This window comes from Canis lupus, chromosome 5 (genome assembly GCF_003254725.2).
Source record: "Canis lupus dingo isolate Sandy chromosome 5, ASM325472v2, whole genome shotgun sequence".
Taxonomy (NCBI): Eukaryota; Metazoa; Chordata; class Mammalia; order Carnivora; family Canidae; genus Canis; species Canis lupus.
Window position 1 is genome coordinate 62,444,010 of NC_064247.1, and position 22,012 is coordinate 62,466,021.

The window sequence follows — 22,012 nt, forward strand, 5'->3', positions numbered from 1 at the left end:
AGCCAACTGGGCGCCCTAAAAGATTTTATTTTTAAGTAACTTCTACACCCAACATGGGGCCCAAATTAACAACCCCAAGATCATGAGTCATGTACTAAGGGGTGCCTAGGTGGCTCAGTGGGTAAGTGTCCAACTCTTGGTTTCAGCTCAGGTCATGATCTCAGGGTCAGGAGATTAAGCCACCCCCACCCCCATGCTCAGCAGGGAGTCTGTTGGAGTCTCTCCTCTCCCTGTACTTCCTGCTTGTGCTCTAAAATAAATAAATCTTGGGGATTCCTGGGTGGCTCAGCGGTTTGGCACCTGCCTTCAGCCCCAGGCGTGGTCCTGGAGACCTGGGATTGAGTCCCACATCGGGCTCCCTGCATGGAGCCTGCTTCTCCCTCTGCCTGTGTCTCTGCCTCTCTCTGTCTCTGAACAGATAAATAAAATCTTTAAACAAAAATAAAAAAAATATAAATAAATAAATCTTAAGAAAAAAAAAGTGTGAAAAGTGTGTGTCCTACTGAGCCAGCCAGGAGCCACTTGACCCTTTTGGGGACAACTCTTACAGGCCCAGAGCCCAGTGCAAGACTCACTGAACACTTGCCATGAGGAAAGACTCAGACTGCTTTAAACAAACACACACACACAGCATTTCTATGGGTCACTGAGGCCTTTTTATTCTGCACATAAAACCACTGGGGATCTTGCCTGTGGACACCTTGAGATTATTACATAGACAGACCTGGCTCCAGATGCTTGGTGGAAGTGAGGTGAGAAAGCAATGATTTGGACCAATTACATGTTTACAGAGCTAGGGTTCCCAGCAGGGTTCCAGATGTCAACTCTGGCTTCTGTAGCAATTCTAAGGAAGCTTTGAGAACATCACGGGGAAGGGAGAGGGCAGCTAACTAGCACAGGGCCCTGCCACTTTGGGCTGGGGGCCTTGAGCTGCCCGGGGGAGCAGAGGTCTAACGAGCTGACTCAGGACCACAGGGTGCGCCACCTGGACCTTACTTGGCAAGGGGGTTTCTGAAGCTTCTGCCGGCGAACTTGGCCTTGCTACCCAGTTCCTCTTCAATTCTTGGGAGGCAGAGGAGAGAGGGGGAGGGGGAGGAGGAAAAGAGAAGTCAAACATCTGTCCCCAAGGCCCACATCCCCTACCCAGATAGCAGGGACCAGCCTCCTCTGGATGTGGCTGCTCAGAGGCGGCAGGAAGAGAGGGGCATTTGGCTCTTGTGTCCACCCAGCTACCCCAGCAAGTGGGCCACTCACTGCTGCTTCTGCTTCCCAACCTCCCCCGCCCCCAGCATTTCCCAAAGACAAAGTAGAAAAAAGGGCAGAAGTGCTAGTTCTTGGAAGAGAAAGAAAAATGTTTTTAATGAAAGGACAACCCAGTTTCTTTAGAGGTGGCATAAGGACACACACTCGGCGTGGATGTTACAGAATGACCGAATCCCCGGCACTCTCATGGCATGGGGAGAGCGGGTGGTTAAAAAGTAAACAAATGTTTCTCGGAGACCTATACTCAGGTATTTACAGGTGAAATCTTAGAACTGGAATGTGCTTCCAGTTCTCCAGTAGAAAAGGAGGAAACGTAGTGTATGAAGAGAAGCCCCGTGGGAATGCCGACAGCTGCCCTGTGTGGGTCACAGGGCAGATGTCCCACCAGGCACCATTTAAGCAAAGGGTAACCAGGCTGACTCAAGACTGGAAAAAGGAACAAAAAAATAGACAAGTCTCCATGTTCAGGGGCCCCCAAGGACCCATTATGGTAATAAAAAGGGACCAGAACATCCAAAGGCACTGGGTTCCAGTGGGAACCTGCCTGTCCCCCTTCTATGAGGCCCGGTGTCCTCACTCACAAAACACAGTGCTGGACTAGTCAATCACTAAGGCTTCCTGCTGGCTCTAAAAATTCTAGGATCACATTATTCAAAGGGGACCTGTTCCCTCTTCCACCACAAGATGGCAGCATGGTCCTCAGCCTCCAGCTCTGGGCCCATGCCTCAGGGGATGTAGGTTCTGTGCTGGGGCAGCCCCTAAACCAAGGGCCCCCACCTGCATACCCCCCATAGAACCAGGGCTCCCCCTGGAGGATGGTGCCCACACACTCAGTGCAGGTTGGCTTCCTTTTTACCTGAGGATCTGGTTGTACTTGGCCAAGCGCTCAGATCTGCATGGTGCACCCGTCTTGATCTAGAAGGGAAAAGAAAGGTCACTTGTGTTTGTCATGGATGCTCAATCTTCATGGGCATTTAGGGCAGAAAGGAGGGCATCAAGGGGCATCCAGGATCCCATCCTCCCCCTCCTTCTTGGCATGCTGCTCGAGAAGCTGAGGTCCCAGAAGAGTTAAGCAGCTCTTTACCTGCCCAGTGCAGAGTCCCACCACCAGGTCAGCGATGAAGGTATCTTCGGTCTCCCCGGAGCGATGCGACACCATGACGCCCCACCCATTGGACTGGGCCAGCTTGCACCTACAAGGCAAGAAACCACCGGACGGTTGGATGGTGTGACTCCCATTTCCTGGGCCCTGCAGTCGTTCTGGCCCTCCTGATGCCAGGCCTCAACACCCCCAGTGGGAGACCAGAGGCAGCTCAGGGCCAGGAGGACCTTCTCAGCCCTCTAGGTTACTTTTTAAAAGGTGGGTTCAGACTCCTTGAGGGGAGAGGCTTATCTCCCCAGACAGTGCCTATGCCTGATGTTTTCCACCAAAGATCAGGTCGTGAGTCTAGAACCAAGACTGGACAGGACTGGGCCACAGCTGCCTGATACCCCAGTCTCCTTGGCACCACTGCAGATTTCAGAAGCCACTTGCAGGCTCCCATCACAGCTCTAGCCAGGTGCTCTGGCTGACATGCAGTACCTTGTTCTGACAGCTGAGCCCTGAAGGGACTTACGCCTGAAGAGACTCGGTCACAGAGCCAATCTGGTTCACTTTAAGCAGGAGGCAGTTGCACGATTTCTCGCCCACAGCCTTGGAAATCCGCTTTGGGTTGGTCACGGTGAGATCGTCCCCCACCACCTGGATTCCAGCGCTGGCAGTGAATTTCTGCCAAGCTTCCCAGTCATCCTGGTCGAAGGGGTCTTCGATAGACACCACTGGGGAAAGGAGAGCCATGTGTGGTCGGTGAGACCCCTGTGCTGACCGCCACCCGAACCTCCTCACTTGGCCTCACCCCTCTCCCGCAGGACAGGACTGGCTCCCCACGTCCCCACCGACTCCTGTGACAGGGCACCAATGTCACCTGCAACCCTAGGACCCTACAGACGCTAAGTGGGACACTTCCTGTCCAGGGTGGCTTGAGTTTAGTGCCGGCGAGAAGAGAAAAGCTGTGGGCTCAGGAGACTGCGGAGCTGGGCTCGCCCTGGCTCCACTGAGCACGTTCTCTATCTTTGTTCCAGCAGGGACTCAGACTTCCTGGTCTGATTCTTGCTCCGTCACCTGCTAAGCACCTTCGGGCCGATTACTAACCCACTCCGTGCCTCAGTTCCCCTCATGAAACAGCAGGAACAGTCCCTACCCTGCGTGCGTGAAGTGACATAGAGACTAGAGGAGCGCCAGCTCACTGTGTCACCCACGGGCAGTCAGCAGGCTTGAGGCTCGCTCTGCTCACGATGGAGCCAGGACAGCCTTTGCTCAGGAGGCTGTGATAGGGACAGAGGGCTCACACACTCTGGAGACCACCTACCACCTGAGGTCAGTGCTGGCTGGCACCCCAGAACCACCTGACTCCACTGCTCCACCAGTGCCCGCCTGCCCCGCTCACCTGGGTAGTCCCTGATGAAGGACTTGTAGAGGTCAGCCAGCTGATCAGGCGTGATGTACCTGCTGGGGTCATCAGGGGACTTGAAGTCCAGGTCATACTTCCCAGACCTGAAGAACTCGGAAGCAGCTACGTCCATGCCGATGACCACCTTATCGGTGTAGCCAGCCTTCCCGATGGCATTCTTCAGCAGTTCCAGAGCTGGAAAGAGGTTGGCGACAGGATTGGAAACCAGGCAGGTGGAGAAAAAAGTTCCCTTCAGCAGCTGCCAAATGGGGAGCTCTAACAGAATGACCACGAGGTACTCTGACCCCAATCATCGCTTTGACGAGTCCAGTACTTCTTTCCGCATTGGAGCAAGAACCTGCTGGAAACGGCCCCCAGCAGACGGCCAAATGGAAAATTTAGTCTCTCCTCTCAGAGAGTTTCTTGCTGACACATGCTCCCAAATTTAGCAGCCAGGAGTGACTGTGCTGGCTGAGACAGTTACAGTGACCAGCTGAGAGCCGCTGTCCTAGGAACCCAGGAGGGCAGCAAAAGGGTGAGGCCCGGCCTCTGGGGCCTCTTGTCTCCAGCTCGAGGGCGGCCTCACACGGCAGAGCTGCCCGGACAGAGGCGGACAGAGGCACTTGGCGTCTGCTCCCCACCACAGATCTCCAAGCTATCCCATTAAACCACGTGAAAGGGTCATTTTTTGTAGGTCAAAGTAGCTGAGCCTCAGCATTTTGTATGACTGACCCAAAGAGCAGGATGGATGCTTTTTCCTTTACTAGTTGTCCCTGAGACAACAAAATGTGGTTGAACCCTCCTTTCCTTCTAAAACAAAAAGCTCAGCCGTGAGTTCTCCTCTTAAGACTCTCTGTGCCCTACCCAACTCTTACGTTGAACCCTGTGCCTAAGGGCTCCAGGCAACAAGGCACTGTGTGAACAGCCCTGTAGTGGATGAACTGGGGGGGGGGGGGGGGGGGGGGCTCCTGGTCACGGGCTGGACAGACGACATCTCCGGGACACAGTGCGGACTTCAAACCTTTGCCCTTATGAGGTGGTTCAATGGCAAGAGAGCAAGTAGGGGCACGTGGTGGCTTAGCTGGTTAAGTGTTTGCCTTCAGCTCTGGTCCTGATCTGAGCCTTTAGTTCAGGGTCCTGGGCTCGAGTCCCTCATCTGGTTCCCTGCTCAGTAGGGGGTCTGCTTGTTCCTCTCCCTCTGTCCCTCCCCCCTGTCCATATTCTTTCTCAAAAGAATAAAATCTTAAATAAGCAACCAGGCCACTCAGAAATCAAATTAATAAGCAAATTCCTTATTTTAACAAATAAAGTACTAGCTTCCCCATCTGTTCCCAGAAGTCTGCTTGGTGAACAGAAGGTGGAAGGACCAGAGCTCCCTGCATCACAGTTCCGGCACATCTGCTAAGCGTGCGGGCAGTGCCACGGAATGCGGGGACTCCTCCAGAGCCTTTACCTTCTTTGTTCTCCAGGATATTAGGAGCAAATCCACCTTCATCGCCCACATTGGTGGCATCTTTTCCATATTTCTCCTTGATGACATTCTTCAGGTTATGATAAACCTCTGCTCCAATGCGCATGGCCTCCTTGAAGTTCGCTGCACCGACGGGAAGGATCATGAACTCCTGCATGGCCAGCTTGTTGCCAGCATGGGAACCACCGTTGATGACATTGAAAGCCTAGGGAGAGATAGAGAGAAATACAGCCATCTGGCCCAGAGAGCGCCCCCAAGCAACCTCCTCACGACTGCATGGCTCACAGTGTGGCTCTGAAATGCTCACCAGGTCTCTCCCGCTAAGAGCAGCGGTCACCACCAGGTGTGCTTACTGTCCTGAGGACCAGCTATGACCTCAGAGAACATTCACAACCCAGCAAGTATGGTTTTCATTCCCTCATCAGCAGTAAGGGATGTGGGGTACAGTCCTCTACTCAGGGTCATTCTTAGCAAGTGGCAGGTGTCTGCACCCGAGACCTCCAGGGCCTGCGCGTGCCCACTGTGCTGGGAGAGTTCCATGTGGAGGACACCAAGATGTGGGAGGTCTTAGGTTCCCACAAAGCAAATACCCACAAGCTCCTCACTTGGAGTTCCAAGCCACTCACCGGAACTGGCAGGATAACTTCAGAATTGCCAGCCAAATCAGCAATGTGGCGGTACAGGGGCACCCCCTTCTCGACAGCCCCCGCCTTGCAGACAGCCAGGGACACTCCCAGAATGGCGTTTGCACCAAATTTAGCTGGAATAGAACAATTCAGTTGAGGAATTTCATACTCCCAGCTTCCTGCTGACCTTCCGGCCTGCACCCCCACACCAGCATATACCATGGCCTGTATCTGGAACCTTTCCTCTCCTGACCACGTCTATTCCCCGAATCCGAACCAGAAACCCAACAGCTCTCCACATGAACTCATCTATCTGCTTTCTCCCAAGAGAAAGCCCTTTCTTTGGTCTATGGAACTCTGGCAAATTCCACAAAAACTGCGTGCTGCTGTCACCTGGTATTGCTCCTGATACTTAGAAACGTGATTTATTCAGGTGAGGAGGGGGGCCCTGAAAAGCCCCCAGACTGATGCGCAGTCCTCAGTGGGGACCGCACAACCACCCCCAGAGGGTCGGAAGGTATTTGGGAGACACCAGCAGCCTCCACCCCTGACCACTCACATTTATTCTCTGTCCCGTCCATCTCGATCATCAGTTTGTCAATCTTTTCCTGCTCCACAACATTCACTTTCTGCGGGGAGAGGAGAGGGTCAGTCACGGGGGGATGGGGGTGGCGGCGGCAGTGTCATACCCCTCACAGGACCTTTGCGCTCCTGTGACAGAACCCAGTTAACTTTGGAACTGTGCAAAGTCCAAATCACTTCTATGTTATGTGTCTGGAAAGCAAAAAAAAAGAAGCGGGGGGGGGGGGGGGGGGGAGAGGGTGGGGAATGGAGAGAAAACAGGAGGCACCAAAGCGCACGTCACTTGCTTTCCTGGCAGCAGGCATTTCTCCAAGGACCGGGGCCAGCAGTAAAATATGTCAGACATGGTCCCGGTGGCACCACACGGAAGCCAGAACTGCCTGGCACATGCTGACAAAGGTCACCACAAAATAGTGTGATGTGGAAATGGTACATAGCAGAACTCTGTTCACGCAAATGAGCTGGGCTCCTCACAGGTTAAGTGACACCACCACCGCTCGGCTATACCCAGTGATGGCACACTTCCCTGTCTCGTGGCAAACAGGACTTCTGCAGGCAGCCCAGAATCACTCAGCAAGATGCTTGATGACAGCTCTAGATGAGTATTTCTGGTCAGAGTATAAAGCAATAAACTGGTATCTTAAAGGTGCACCTGACTGACTCAGTCGATAGAGCAGGCAACTCTGGATCTTGGCATTCAGAGTTCAAGCCCCACGTTGGGTAGATTACTCAAAAACAAACAAACCCAAAAAACTGGGGATGCCTGGGTGGCTCAGTCAGTTAAGCACTTGCCTATTGATCTCAGCTCAGGTCTAGATCTCTGGGTGGTGAGTTTAAGCCCCAAATGGGCACCATGCTGGGCATGGAATCCACTAACAAAAACAAGAACCCCAAATCCACCCCTGCAAAAACTGGTGTCTTAAAAACTAACTCATTTATTGAATGTCAGCATTACTTTAAAAACTTCACAATTGATCATAATGTGTACTACTTATTATGTGCTTTATAAAAGGCAAAGAAAACCATCCCCAACTCCCATCATGCCACATTAATAATTTGACATTTGAAAAAAAAAATAATAATTTGACATTTGTTTTGACAAAACACATTTGGCAGGAGTTAGCCATCATCCAGGAATGATGGCTTGGGGCAAATCCTCACTAGGAGTTTGAAGATGGTCTCCCCTATAGCGGAAGAAAAATGTCCCGGAAAGCCCTGGTCATGAGGAGTCACGCCAGGCAAGGGCACCAGGCACAAAGATCAGGGTGTGTGGAAGTACCCAGGAGACTGAGTTTGGGGCGTGTGAGCCTGAAGAGCAGCAACGAGAAACCGTCTGGGACCAATTACCGAGTGCCATGAAGGCCGGGCCAAGGTGAGTGAGCCAGGGGGACATATTTCCACCTGCCACTGGCATACAGGACTTCAGGTGGGGAGGCCAGGGTTGGCCTCAGACCCAGAGAAGGCTCCTCTAGCCAGGGCTTTGCACATCTTCCCCGACCTGCACAAATGCCACCCAAGTTATGGAGGGAGGGCCCCGGGGGGGAGGGGCTGTTGGGTTGTTTGGCCCCTCCTCCCTACTTCACCCACAGCAGCTCTACTATTCTACACACTAAGGCTCCAAGTAAGATTTTTAACCACAGTTCCTCTGTTTCAAAAACGTCAGTAGAAATATAGTAAATAATTCCATAGTTCATGAAAAATAGTCACCACAGATACTATGCTCAATGCCCAAGAGCTGCCCTTAAAATTTCGATTTTAACTTCCCAAAGGTCAAGATAGTTGGAGGGGAAAAAAAAATTTAAGGCCATGAGACGGTCTCCCGTCACTGTACTCCAATTCCATGCGCTGTTAGATGTGGACACGCAGGCAGGGGGTGGATGAGAAAAGGTGAGATAATTCTCATGCACGACAGGGAATCCGACTGGCTACTTTAGCTCTCAGAATAAGCTCTTCTATAACCCGGAAAGCCCACTGGCCTGGGAGACGCTCTGAAGGCATTAATACATTAGTTCTCAGGAGGCAGGTCCTACCTTGCTAATCAGGGCAGGTGCAATAGTTTTATTGATGTGCTCAACAGCCTTTGAGACACCTAGAAGGAACAATCATATCAAATTACCGACATTAACGAAAAACAGGCTTGAGCAGCATTGAGCGAACTACCAATGACGTTAACCCAGATATCTGGAAGCCCACCCAAAGACCGTAAACGGGAAAGCTTTCAAATCCCCATTTCTCTGTGCCCCCAGAATCGGGGTACATTCTGGCCCAGTCTGAGTGCTCTTACCTAGGACCCCCAAGGATTAGAGCCACACACAGAGCAACCATCTCAGAATGTCTGAAGGGGGGTTAATCGGCAAGACCATGCACTGAGAACACCAGCCATAGAAACTACAGGATGTCCAATGTGTTACCTGTGTGCACAAGGCTGGTGCCAGGAACTCATTAATATACTTAACGGGTCTGGAGACACCTGACCAGTAGAGATTGACGGAGAAGGAAAAAAGACACTCAGAAGAGAACAGGCTGTGAGAACAGGGAGTGAGAGAAAGAGAGGAGACAGGAAGGCAAAGCCCTGCTTCAGACCAGAACGTGCCTGGGCTGCGGACAACAGGAACCCTGGAGCAACTGCCTTTCTGTATCTGCTGCTTCACCAGCCCAGGGCTTCCCCAGCTCACTTCATCACTGCCCCTCCCCTGCAATCTCAGATTTTTCCCTAATCTGAAAATTTAATACCACAGACACATGGTACCTCCATACAGAGACCCTCTGGAGGGCCATGTATCATGGGAATATGGTAGGAGATTTCTGCCTCCTCCAAGAACCAATTTCCATCCCTGGGTTGATACTGGTCCTGCTGAGAATGCATGGTCTAGCCCCACCTGCTTTTCTGTAATTCGGCCACATAGATTCGGTCTTCTAAAGGTGAGCATTGCAAAAACAGGAACAGGTCAGTCTGCACTGAGCCCACCAGAGGCTGGCTTTGCCAGACCAGTGCCTCTGTGACTTCATCAACAGAAAGATCAAGCTATTAGGACTGATCTGTAGGTGAGCCAGTGGTTAGACCTTCCAGAACTCTCCTGAGACCACACTCTCAAGAGACTGGGAATGTGGCATGGCTCTATGGTTAGTATTAGTTAACATGTCTTCTTACCCTTAGGTTCCCTGGCCTACCTGGGAGGTTTCCAGATTGGAGACAAACCGCAATAGAAGCAAGCATTAAAACTCTTGCCCACCAACTCTTTTAGGAAGGCTGGAATCCACAGGCCAGCTCTCCCAGCTGTCCTGTATACCTGCTCACCATCAACACTGCACCGGGGTGCCACCCTCAAATACAAGGCACATGGGGAGTGGGCTACAGGCGTGGGAGATGCAGCCACGCTTCACAGACATGGGCTGGGGCTCTGACTCTTACCTTTCCCCATGTAGCGTGTCTTGTCATTGTCCCGGAGCTCGAGGGCCTCGTAGATACCAGTGGAGGCACCACTGGGCACAGCAGCTCTGAAGAGACCTGGATGTGGAGGGAGGGGAGAGAGTCACGATTGAGAAACACAGTTCAGCCCCTGCCCGGGTCCTGCCCCCCTCACAGATGGCATCTCTTCAGAAACATGCCACTTCCTTCCACCAACTGGGAGATTCAGACAGTCGGCTTCCCCTGCCCCGCATGTTGGTACCATTCTCCCCTGTTGGCACCACCCAACAGAGAGATGATGCAAGCCACTTTGGAGATTTAAGATTTTCTAGTAGCTATGTTGAAGTTACAAAGTAGAACCAAAAAAAATTAGTATTTTTTTGGAAAATTAATTTAATACCTTATTTATTCAAGTATATCCCAGAGATTATCATTTCAAACATATAACTAAGAAAACATGAAATATAAAGACAATAAAAGTAGTAATTTAGTAACACTAGAACACAATGAAGTAGTGCATTATGCAGTCCTGCACACATAGAAACCAGCCACTGTAGAGCACAAACACGGCGATTCTTGGAGGACAGATTCAAGAAGGGTACTGAGTGATCTGGTTACAAGGGCAGGCAGGTTCAGGGCAGCAGGAAGTGAAGGCAGCCTCTAGAAGCTACTTGAAACTGTAAGGGATTTCCCCATCTGACTTAGGCGAAGGCAAATGAACAAAGAGGGAAAAATCCACCAGGTATTATAATCAAATGATGGGTCACCGTGCCTGTAGCATCACAGGGACCATGTGCACACAGCAGGACACGTGGTTTCCTGACACAGGCCCTGGCTTTCTGTATCCCCATCAGGCATTGGACGAGGTGAGGAAGCCATGAAAAGAAAGTGACCCTAACGTAACTATGGACTTTGGGTGATGATGTGTTAATGCAGGTTCAGCTGTAACAAATGTCCCAGTCTGGTGGGGAAGGCTGTGCATGTATGGGAACGTGTATGTACCCATGCGCTCACTCTCTGTCCCTTCTGCTCAATTTTGCTGTGAACCTAAAACTGCTCTAAGAAGTATAATGAAAAAAAAAAAAAAAGTATAATGAAAAAAATAAGTGATGGAAGGTTAACAAACCCATGACTTCCTGCTTTTGAAAGGCACTAAGAGACACACAAGAGAAAGAGTTCCATTCATTTAAATTTCAAAAGATATTAATTTTAACCCTTTTAAAGTGTTTAAAAGGAAATGCTTCCTTCCCAAAAATCTTCTAATATCTTGAGTTTTTTTTCACTGTTGGTTAAAGTCCGCTAATTTCCAAATGGAAAGTTCCAGTCTAAGCATGCCAGTCTCATAAGACTAAAGGGAATTCCCAGCATCCTCTGAGAGCCCAAGGTACAAGGCATGAAGCACATGCTCAAAGAAACCCTGCTATGAGAGCACTCACCCAGCGGTGCTGAGCACATAGGCCTGCTGGTCAGAGCTGAGTCACAGGCTGTGGAAACTGCAGCCCTTCCCTTCCGCCCGCCCCTCCCCACCCTGCCTTGCCCTGCCCAGGAAGAAAACCTGGAATCTAGGCATCACTGAGCAAAACTCTGCCTGTGTTCTGCCCCAGGTGACGCTGTGTTTTTGTTTCATGTGAGCAAACTCCTCCAAGGGGGACTTAGAGCCAGGTAAGAAACAAGAGCCTCTGGAATGTGCCAATACTCAAATGTAGGAATAGCATCCCCAGTCCTTGGTCTAAGAATGATTTCTAGAAGCAGGAATGAGAATGCTTTGCATATACTTGAATTCTCATCTTTCCTTTCCAAGGAAGAAAGCTCCATCCAACCACACCAGATATGCTTGCTCAGGCAGAGCAAGCTGTGAAGCAAACCAGTGACGGGCCCTTTTAGGGACGAGGTATGATCTTACTTTACCCAACTCTCACTGACCTGGGAGCAAGTTGTTTTAGATACCAAGAAGCAGCAAGACAAGGACCCCATGCCTTGTAACCCTCCCCCACCTCCTCCCATTCAGGAACCACAGCCTAGCACACGTGCACATCAGAAGGAAAGGCTTTTACAACAGACCTTTTCTTGCCCAAGACTCTGTTGTTTAAATTTTAAAAAGATGGGAGTGTGGGAGAGGAAGTCCTGAAACAAAGGTGCACCTACCTTTGGAGGTGTAGAGGTCAACCTCAACAGTGGGGTTCCCGCGAGAGTCAAAGATCTCCCTGGCGTGGATCTTGAGAATAGACATGGTGACTTTCTGTGGGGGAAACACAGTTCATACTTCCCATAAACCATAATGCAGCCTTGGGTCATTCATTCAAAGAATCGCTTCTGAGGATTCCTGGACTAGAAAGAATTTGCGCTGGACAGATACGGGATGCAAGGTGGCTGCCAAGAGTGGGGAAAGCCTGCTGTGCCCAGCTCTGTAGGGCCTCAAACCCCAGTAGTCTGGTGCTGGTCCTTTAAGCAAAGCAAAGCCTGGAAATGTGTTGTCTGCACACAGGATGGTTGAAGCTGAGACAGTCTGAAGCAGGTTACTGTCAATAGCTCCCACCGAGGGTAGCATGGGAATGGACCAAGGAGACTCGAAGGTCAGAAGCTAACCCATCCAGGACAAAAAAAATGCAAGGTGATACAAGGAGAGAAATCTGGCTTGTAGCGAAATAATGAATTCATAGTTGGGGACATAATTCACCAAGTTAAACTTGAGGTAGCCGTAAGATGTTCAGTCGGTGGATACTGGGATACTTAAAGAAATTTTGAGGCCAGGAGTGTCCTTGGTCTGTACAATGTGGTCTTTGCTATTACTGCCAACTTCTGGGCCTTTCACATTTCACAGTACTTGGATATTTAGCAAGACAGGACACACCAAAAATAACATCTAATTAGTATTACTTTCAACAGGCATTTTACCCATTCAAAAAAATTAATTATGAAATGTCATAATTGAAATCAAACTAGATTCTATCCTCAAATGTTAGGATACTCCAAGGGAGGAGGCTTTCCTTAAAAGCATCTTTTTTTTTTTTTTTTTTTTTTCCTTAAAAGCATCTTATAAAAAAAAAAACAAAAACAAAAAAACAAAACAGATTTGCAGTTACAAAGAGCAATCACCTTAGTTCTCAAAGAAAGCCTTTTCACCTCCCAGCCCCAGGGGCTTCCAAGAAAGAAAGGACCTTGTAGGACTGACTGAAGGCAGCCCAGTGGAATTGGGTTAGTGTTCAGAGCCATTATCTAGCTGGGCTCCTCTCCAGTATCTTGTCTGGAATGTTCTGAGGCAGCAAATGGCATCTTTTTTTTTTTAATAAGTTTCAAAATTAGACAGTGAAATCACTTCGGGTGCATGGGGACTATTTAACAATGAAGTTTCATTCGTTAGCCAATAAAAAGGTAAAAAAAGGTATCTAGTTTTTATTCACTATCCTACAAAAAGGCAAATTTGCTTAAATGTATTTTTTAATTATAAGATTTTAGTAACTTTGAGTTTTGGCAAATCATATACCTGTGTCTGATGGCCACCACCTAAAAAAGTCCCTTTAGGCCCTTTGCAGTCAATCCCCCCCCCCCCCATCCCTAGGCCACCATAGACTTATATTGTGCATTTAGATGCGCTTTAAGCACATCTTTATTACAATACATCCTCTTGCTGTTGTAAGATGTCCTTTCGTTTAATTTAGTAATATTAATACACAGCGACTTATTTCAAGCTGTGAAAATAAAAGTTCAACTTATCCTTAAAAAGGTTAGAAAACTACTCCCGATGTCATTACGGTTCAGTAAGCAAGGCCAGCAAGAATGGATGGAGTGTTCACGGCTCATCTGCCTGGGCTGAACCCCGGACCAGGGGCAGCACGTGTGGACTGGGCAGTCAGGGCCGAGGGGTGTCCCCGGCCCCAATTCACACAGCAGACAGGGAATTTTCTTAAAATATGTCCTTCTAACGTCAGATCGGTGGCCGACTGCCGAGAGCCCGGCCGGGGAGCCGGAGCAGCTCCTGCATGACCTGGGCGAGGTCGCCTGGACCGCTTTCCCAATTACGCAACGGTTCGGCCGCAGTCCGCTGAAGAACAAGCACCCTCTGAAGTTCCATTCATTAGAGGCTGCCCCCTCCGTCACCAGCCTCCCGCCTCCCGCCTGCAGGCCGGGGCCCCCAGCGGGGCGCAGGGGCTGCTGGTGGGGGAGGGGCTCGCGGCTTCTGGGCATCCCGTCCCTGCCCCTCCCTCCACTTTGGGAAAGGCCTGGCTCTAACGAGCCCCCGGGCTTAGGCCCGCACCTCCCCAAGCCCCTGCAGCGTCCGGCCCGCCGTCCCCCACGGCCCGCGTTCCACTCGCGAGCTCCCATTAGCCCTGTGAACCCCTCATCTCAGCCGACTCCGCTCCTGCCCCTCCGGCGAAGCCCGGCCCGCACGTGCCGACCCGCCCCTCCCACGTCCCCACCCCGGACCCACGCGCAGGGCCCCCAGGCTTGGGTGCCGGCTCGGCAGCCCTTCCTGGATTCCCTACCTGGCCGCCGATAGCGCTGCCCGGGGAAAAAGCAGAGGATGCCGCAGGCACCAAGGACGAGCGTTAGGCTGCGCGGTCCGGACGCTCCGAGGACCCGAAGCTCGTCTCAGCGCCGCCGGCCCCGACTTCCTGCCCAGCTCCCCGATGCCCCGCCCACTTCCCGCCCCCCAGCCCGCCCCCGCGGCGCCGCCTCGTCATTGGCCCAGCGCGCCGTCACTCAGGCCTGCGCTTCCCGGGAAGGGGCGGGACTGTAGCGGCCCCCGCGGCCGGGAGGGGCAGCGAAGACCCGGGGACGTGGAGCGGGGCGGGACTGGGGGGGTCGCGACCCCCCCCCGCGGCTGTGTGGGGGTGCGGGCGAGTCCCTGCCCCGACGCCCTCCATTCTCGCCCCCGGCTGGGACCCCTGGCCGAGCCGGCCTGTGGCGCCAGGGCCCCGGGAAGGGGCGGGGTGGCGCGGCCGGCATGAGGGTTTGGGGCTCCGGCACGTACTCCGAGTCCCGCACGCACGCAGCGTCGCTCCGGCGCCTCACGTCCGGCCCACGACCTTGGCGACGACCTTCGAGGCCCGCCCTCCCGGCCGGCCCCGCCCCGCCCCGCCCCGCCCGCAGCGTGGGGCCGGAGACCCCGTCGGCCTGGCGACGTTGGCGGCCGCGCGCCTCGGTGCGGCTCCCGGGCCGGTCTGCAGCGGGGCCCACGTGCGGCGGCCTGCGCCTGCGCGCTGCGCCCCCGCTCGCCCCCGCCCCGCCCTCCGCGCGCCGGCGGGCGAGCGAGTCTTTGTGTCTGAGCGTGGGCCAGACCACGGGCATGGGGTTGGGCGCGAGGTGGCGCGAAGGAAGTTTACTTCCGTGCAGTTAGAGCTGATGCTTTTTGAGCCCTTCCAGCGTGCCCGGCACTTCTCCACGTGCGTCTCAGGGTTAATGTTGCATCTGGAAGGCAGACTTCGTGTGCCTCCGTGCCTCCCCCCGTCCCTGTGAACCGCGTACAGTGATTTGGGACTGGAATTTCCCACAGACCCGAGGCATTTCTCAGAGTTCAAAGCGGGTAGTATTCCACGGTCGTCTGGCAAGGGAGAAACAGGAGAAACGGTGCAGTGATTTCATTCACCTTGCTGGTGGAGAAAACTCCATTTAATGCTAAAATGCATTTTAAACTGCATTTAGAATCAGTTCTGCAGCACATTCTGCTCTCCAAGAAAGGGCTGAGGCGATTACTTCGTTTTCTATAATCGTTAGATTTGTATTTGTCAGCGTTCTCCTTGGTCTGGAAATCCGGAAGCTAAAATAATGTCCTATATCTCCGTATTTTCAGCATTGTTGTGCAGAGAGAGAGGGAGAGAGAGAGATTCAAATGTGTATTTGAATTTAGTTATTATTTCTCCTGGTCAGCTGCAAAAACTGCCTTTCTTCCTTCACTGCTAACATTTTTATCTCCTGAGCTACTGGCTTAGGTTTCCAAGGCACTTGGTAAAGGTGGTATTTTGTTTCCTCTTGGCCAAGAAGCAAGAACTTTCGGATTAAATTAAAGCAACAAGGAAATTGTAAAATGTTTCCTAAAGAATTATGTGAATTTTGCAAGCACAGTTTGTGATTTTGCCAGCCATGCTATGATGTTTCAGACTGCTTAAAGCCAAGATCCCAGCCCCATGACTCAGCAGCTAAATCAGCTTCTAAGCCTTGTAACTCTAAGGAAATCAGACACTTAGAGCTCATGTTCAGAGCAGTTTTAAGGTGTGGCCCTGAAAGTGCTCCAAAACAATCTTTTATTTTACATTAACATGGTCTGAGTGATAAAAGAAAGAGGAGTCTCAAAAAAAAAAAAAAAAAAAAAAAGAGGAGTCTCTCTGGCCAGACCCAGTGAATTTAGCAGGAAATCAAATGCAGAACCTGGTCTCAGAAAGCTGCTGTTGCAACATTTTTGGAGGCCACAGCATAGCATCCTGAGCCAGCATTTGGACCTCAAATTGTAGCTCAAATGTTAATGATTGGTAGAGATGCCCTCAAATCTTTCCTCATATCCACAGGCTGCCAAATGACCTCCCTGCGCCTGAGGCTTTGTTAGCAGGCCATGGAGCTCACATTTGCCTGCTGTCCAGTGCAGGGGCATTTATCTTGTTACATGGGTTTGTAACAGGATGCTTGTGGAGCAATTTTTTGCCATGGCATTGCAAAAGCAGTCACCTTCTTGGTGGGCAGGGGTGAGGGGTATGAGTATCCAGCGCTATTATCAGAAGACCACACTGTGAAGCACTACATATAGCTCTTGAAAGACATTTGCTGATACCAGGGTTGAGGGAAGGTGAATCTGCAGCAGCCTATGACCATCCTGGGTTACTGATTCTGTCTGTGGCACATATATGCACCCCTGGATGAAAACTGCTACAGGGCTGAAAAAGTGACAAACCTCTTTCAGAAGGCGAGTCTCTAGCCTGATAGGAGACTTCAGCGTTGAATAGGGGCCTAAGACTGGTAAGAGATCAGAGAACAGAGGCCAGCAGGGGCTCTAAGTGAATGGCCTCTCCTTGTAACAAACTGGGAAGCTTTTCTGTTTTTTTTTTTTTTTAAGATTTTATTTACTCATGAGGGAGAGAGAGAGAGAGGCAGAAGGAGAAGCAGGCTCTCTGAGGAGCAGGGAGCCCGATGCAGGACTCGATCCTAGGACCCTGGGATCACAACCTGAGCCACGGGCAGGTGCTTAACTGACCCCGGCGTTCTGAGGCTTTTGTATTTATTACAAAATATTTCATATATGGGCAGCCTCGGTGGCTCAGCGGTTTAGTGCTGCCTTTAGTCCAGAACGTGGTTCTGGAGACCCAGGATTGAGTCCCATGTCAGGCACCCTGCATGGAGCCTGCTTCTCCCTCTGCCTGTGTCTCTGCCTCTCTCTCTCTCTCTCTCTCTCTGTCTCTCTGTCTCTCATGAATAAATAAATAAAATCTTTTAAAAAATCGCATATACCAAAAACTACATAAAGTGTATCTGATGTAAAGAATAATAATATCTGTGTATCCACCTCCAGCTTAAGACATGGGACATTAGCAGTGCAGTTAATATCCCTGTGTAATCTTCTCTGGCCCCACTATCTTACCCATTGTCAGCTATCCTTGTGCTTATCATTCCCTTGGTTCTCTTTATAGTTATTAAATATTTTTTCAAACTTAATAAATGCATGCCATGGCATCATACTGCTTATAGCCTTTTGGTACAATTCTTTTTGACTCAACTAAATGCCTGTAAGCACCATCATAAATGCTTCATTTTCAGGGCTGTGTAATATTCCATTGTGTGAATATCACACCTTTTAAAATCGATGTACCTTTGGGTGGTTTCCCGGTTATTTTTTTTTTACTAGTACCAGTAGTGCTGCTATGAATCCTGTTGCAAATGTCTCTTGAGCACAGGTGCAGGGGTTTCTCTAGGATGCATACCTTGGACGTATACCTAGATGTGGGTCCTGGGTGTAAGCATCCTCAACTTTGTTTTCTAAAGTATTTGTACATCCATGCACTTACTTTCTTTCTTTCTTTCTTTCTTTTTTTTTAAGGATTTTATTTATTTAAGAGAGGGAGAAGCAGACTTTTTGCTGAGCAGGGAGTCTGACTCGGGTCCCAGGACCTAGGGATCATGAGCCAAAGGCAGGCACTTAACCAGCTGAGCTACCCATGCGCCCCACCTCCATGCACTTCCACTGGCAACATATATGAGTTCTAATTTTTTTTGTTTTTTATTTATTTATGATTGTCACACACAGAGAGAGAGAGAGGCAGAGACATAGGCAGAGGGAGAAGCAGGCTCCATGCACCGGGAGCCCGATGTGGGATTCGATCCCGGGTCTCCAGGATCGCGCCCTGGGCCAAAGGCAGGCGCCAAACCGCTGCGCCACCCAGGGATCCCCATATATGAGTTCTGACCCAGTATGAAAAGAAAATTCCATTCTTCCTTTGCAATTTTTGCTAGAAATTTGATTGATTCTCAACTTACCACCCTTTTCAGATCCTTCACTTAAAGAAACCCACATGTCTCTCTCTACTCTTATGATGGCTGTGAGGGCACATCCTAGGGCTTTCTGCTGTCAACACCTCCCTCCTTGGCTTTCTTCAGAGGTGACTTCACAAAGTCAGCTGGAGGAAATAGGCATTGGGCAAGACATGGATTTAGGAAGATAGAGCACGGTATGGTTTTTAAACAAAGTCACTGCTAGGAGAGTATTTATCTAGGAGTTCCCAGATGAGAAGAGTAAGAATAAGGGGGACTAAAGTTTAAAGAACCCAGGGAAGTCAGGGCAGCAAGGAGCAGGCACCCGTAAGCAGAGTTCCCCTTGGAGGAGCTCATGAAGCAGAGCAAGTAGGGACTGCAGGCTTGGTTTGATAGAGCTCTGTGTGGATCCTCTGTGCCTCAACTCCTTTATCTTTGAAATAGGTATGATAATATCCACCTCAGGAGGTAGCCTCGAACTGTAACAGCCCCAGGTAGCTCTTTATCAGTGCAGGAATCATCTCTCAGAGCTAGGGTGAGGACCTGCAAGCTTCAGCAGCCCGTATCTCTAGGAGAAACTGTGACAGGTCCCTGGGGCACTTTTTGTTTTTCCCCTGGGTTGTCACTGGGAGGCCCAGCAGCTGGCCCTGGTAGCCAAAAAACCCTCTTTGTGTGGCCTGCACAGGCTCCTGCCTGTCAGCCGGGTGGGCGGCATTTCTAGAGGCAAGGAGTTCAGGACCCTCAGATGGCCCCCCCTGCCAAGCTTCTACTCACTGCAAAGGAAGGAGAGAGGGCAGAGGTTGCAGCATGAGAGTTCCCGATGGAAAGCAGGAGCTGAGTTCTTCCTTCAGAAGGGATTGAGCTTGTGATTCCCTGAAAGTAGGATTTCTACAGGGCCTTCGCGGGGATAATGAGAAATTCTTCTTCTACGTTTCACAGATCAATGTTACTGAGGCCTTAGGTGTAACCCATTTACCTGTCACCAGGAGCGTGAACAGGCTCCGTATGATCATCTCTATTCTCAACGTGAGGAGAGGCTGGCTGACTTGCCCAAGCTCATAGCCAGTGAGTAGAGGCACCAGGAGACCAACACTTCCCCCAAACACTTGGCATCCAGCTCCTCCAAGAGGAAGTCCACAGTGACCTTGGGTTTCAATGAATGGCCACACACTAAACTTAGTCCAAGGAGCCTTCTTGTAACTAGTGTATCTACCCAACTCCCTCACAGAATTTAACCGTAACAGCTTCAGATTGAGACATAAGACTCATGAAGCCTTCATTGTCTGTTGGATCCTTTAATTCTCTCCAGAGGGATGCCTGGGTGGCTCAGCGGTTGAGCGTCTGCCTTTGACTCAGGGCGTGATCCCAGTTCAGGGATCGAGTCTTACATCAGGCTCCTGCATGGAGCCTGCTTCTCCCTCTGCCTATGTCTCTGCCTCTCCTCTCTCTGTGTCTCTCATGAATGGATAAATAAAATCTTAAGGAAAAAAAAATTCTCTCCAGAAAGAGTCTGGAGTTGGAAGGAGAAAGCAGCTCGCAGAATCAGAGCAGCTGTTACACTATGTTGCAGATGAGTTCCAATTACAGAATGTCCCCAACCCCATACTCATGGTGGCATTTGCTGGCATTTCCTAAACAAAAAGATAGAAACTGTCTCTGATTTTCCACAAACCCTTTACAGTCCCCTTGAATCGAGATCCCTGGACCTCCTACACTGGAATTCCCTGGCTACTCTTTTACTCGTTTATTTGATTGCTTCATGATGGTCAGGAAAGTGCTGAGGACAGAATGAATTTCAGCGCAGATTTGTCAGAGCCTGTCAGGATATTCTTGTAGCTAGTAGGGCAGAGCAGACTGGGTAGGTTTGTAACTGGCTGACTGGATCTCCTAAGAGGCTTATCCCAAACTGAAGGCTCTCTTCTTGATGAGGTTAGTGAGGACATGCAGCTAAAAAGTCACAGGTCATCAGAGCTGTGTGGGACAGCTGTGCTGGTGAATGGCTGACTCAGGGTTTGCCCCAGACAGGCAAGCCAAGAAGCAGGGGTAATGAACTGCCCCCTCCTGAGGAGCTTCTGAGTGCCTTCCATGCCCACAGTGCCCGTGGAAGGATTTCTCAGATAGGGCAGGTCGTTACCAACTGCATGGAGCCAGCTGGATCAAGGATCAGTCCCAGGAGTGGCCAGTGAGATGGCCTGGCCTGAGAAGTCTGCCAGGAAGGAGCATGTCATGATGGCCTGGGGGTGACTGGCCAGCCAAGTTTGAATTCAGGATATACAAAGAGAATGATCTGACGGTAGAAACACACAGGGCAGGCCATAAGCAGAAGCCAGGAGGCTGGCCAGGGAATTCCAGTTAGGAGGTCCAGGGACCTCAATTATCATCTTACTTCCCCAGCTTTAGCAGAGGCAAACTCATCAGTGAGTCTTTTCAAAATCTTCTGTTAAATATTCAGTATTATGGTGGCCCATGATGCCCCCAGAGCTCTCGGTGCACTAAGTCCCCAAGCAGGACCACTGCACACGCACGGTCAGAGTACGCACCACCCAAGGGTGCTGCCTCTAAAGGGACACCATTTCCATCATGGCCATCTTACTTGTTTTGAAATTTTGTATTTTTATTATAATTCTATTGATTCCTGAGATGGAAGCAAAATGTTTCAAGGAACAAGTGTCCTCTGGGCCAAGGCAGCTCTTGCTGCCAAGCTTTTCCCTCCCCTGTGGCTGTTTGCCAGTTCTCTTGACTGCTTGGTACTTATCTTTCTAGTCTTGATTTAGTGCATATTGGTTTTATTGCACAGAGCTTTTCAGATGATCACATGGAACCTGTTCATGGTCCTGTTGACAGGAAAATGGGTTACACCTGGCAGGTAATAAGGCTTCAGTAACATGAATCTGTGAAAGTTGGAGGCAGATGTGGTGGCTAATCTAAAGCAGTGTAGATTGAAGATTCTTGTCCAGCCCACAGAGGACCCTGCTAGGGAGGCAGTATGGGGGGAAGGCAGGTCCACCCTCACCCACCTCCAGGAGCAGAGCAGACTTTGGGGGACTTGAGAGCTGAAAGAGAGTCTCGGGGAGGCTGGGAGCAGCTGGATGTAGGAGGAAAATAGGAGGAAGCATTTCCAGATGAGTCTTGGTTCCGCCACTGAAGTGCACTGTGTGGGGAGAGTCTGGGGGCTGCGGTGGCTCCCTTGGTGCTGGAAGGCATGTATGTATACATATTTAAGAAGAATTAAAATTAGCTTACTGCCACTTCTTTTGAGATATTTAGAATATGTTTAAGATGATTTATGAACACTTGGGATTAAGACAAAAAGAAGAAAAAAAAAAATAAAAAAAAGAAAAAAAAAGAAAAAAAAAAAATAAGACAAAAGAAGAAGAAAACAAACAAAACCCCTAAGGCTGAGAATGAACACCCACCACAGATTCCATTCATAACAAATGGATTTTGGGATCCAGGAAAGACAGAGATGCTTCAGCAAAGACAAAGATGCTTCTGTAACTGCAATTAAAGCATCCATTTGGATGCCATCCCAGGCCTCGCTAATGCGGTGCTTGTTCACAGACTCCTGGCAGCAGAAGGGCCACCGCTGGTGGTGCCAAGGTCCCTCTCCTGGTTCCATCCTAATGGTATTCTTGGGCTTACTCTGGACAGAAGCTTTAACTCCTACTGCCAGATCCACAGATACCAGCTCCCCAGGCAGGAGCCTACAACTTGGCAG

General features: G+C 50.4%; 1 protein-coding gene across 2 annotated transcripts; it reads right to left on the minus strand.

Annotated features, from left to right (window-relative positions):
• Positions 1-633: 633 nt before the first annotated feature.
• Positions 634-14,483, minus strand: ENO1 (enolase 1). 2 transcript variants are annotated; one of them, XM_025427253.3, is made up of 12 exons: positions 14,325-14,483; positions 11,986-12,079; positions 9,844-9,939; positions 8,462-8,520; positions 6,409-6,478; positions 5,850-5,983; positions 5,206-5,428; positions 3,750-3,947; positions 2,880-3,081; positions 2,348-2,456; positions 2,120-2,178; positions 634-1,062 (listed from the first exon to the last, which is right to left on the minus strand). In XM_025427253.3, the coding sequence occupies exons 2-12, from the start codon at positions 12,068-12,070 to the stop codon at positions 993-995; spliced, it is 1,305 nt and encodes a 434-aa protein (XP_025283038.1). In that variant the 5' UTR covers positions 12,071-12,079; positions 14,325-14,483; the 3' UTR covers positions 634-992. The 2 variants fall into 2 exon arrangements, with proteins under 2 accessions (XP_025283038.1, XP_048966530.1); XM_049110573.1 differs by lacking the exon at positions 8,462-8,520 and adding an exon at positions 8,843-8,901.
• Positions 14,484-22,012: the final 7,529 nt, after the last annotated feature.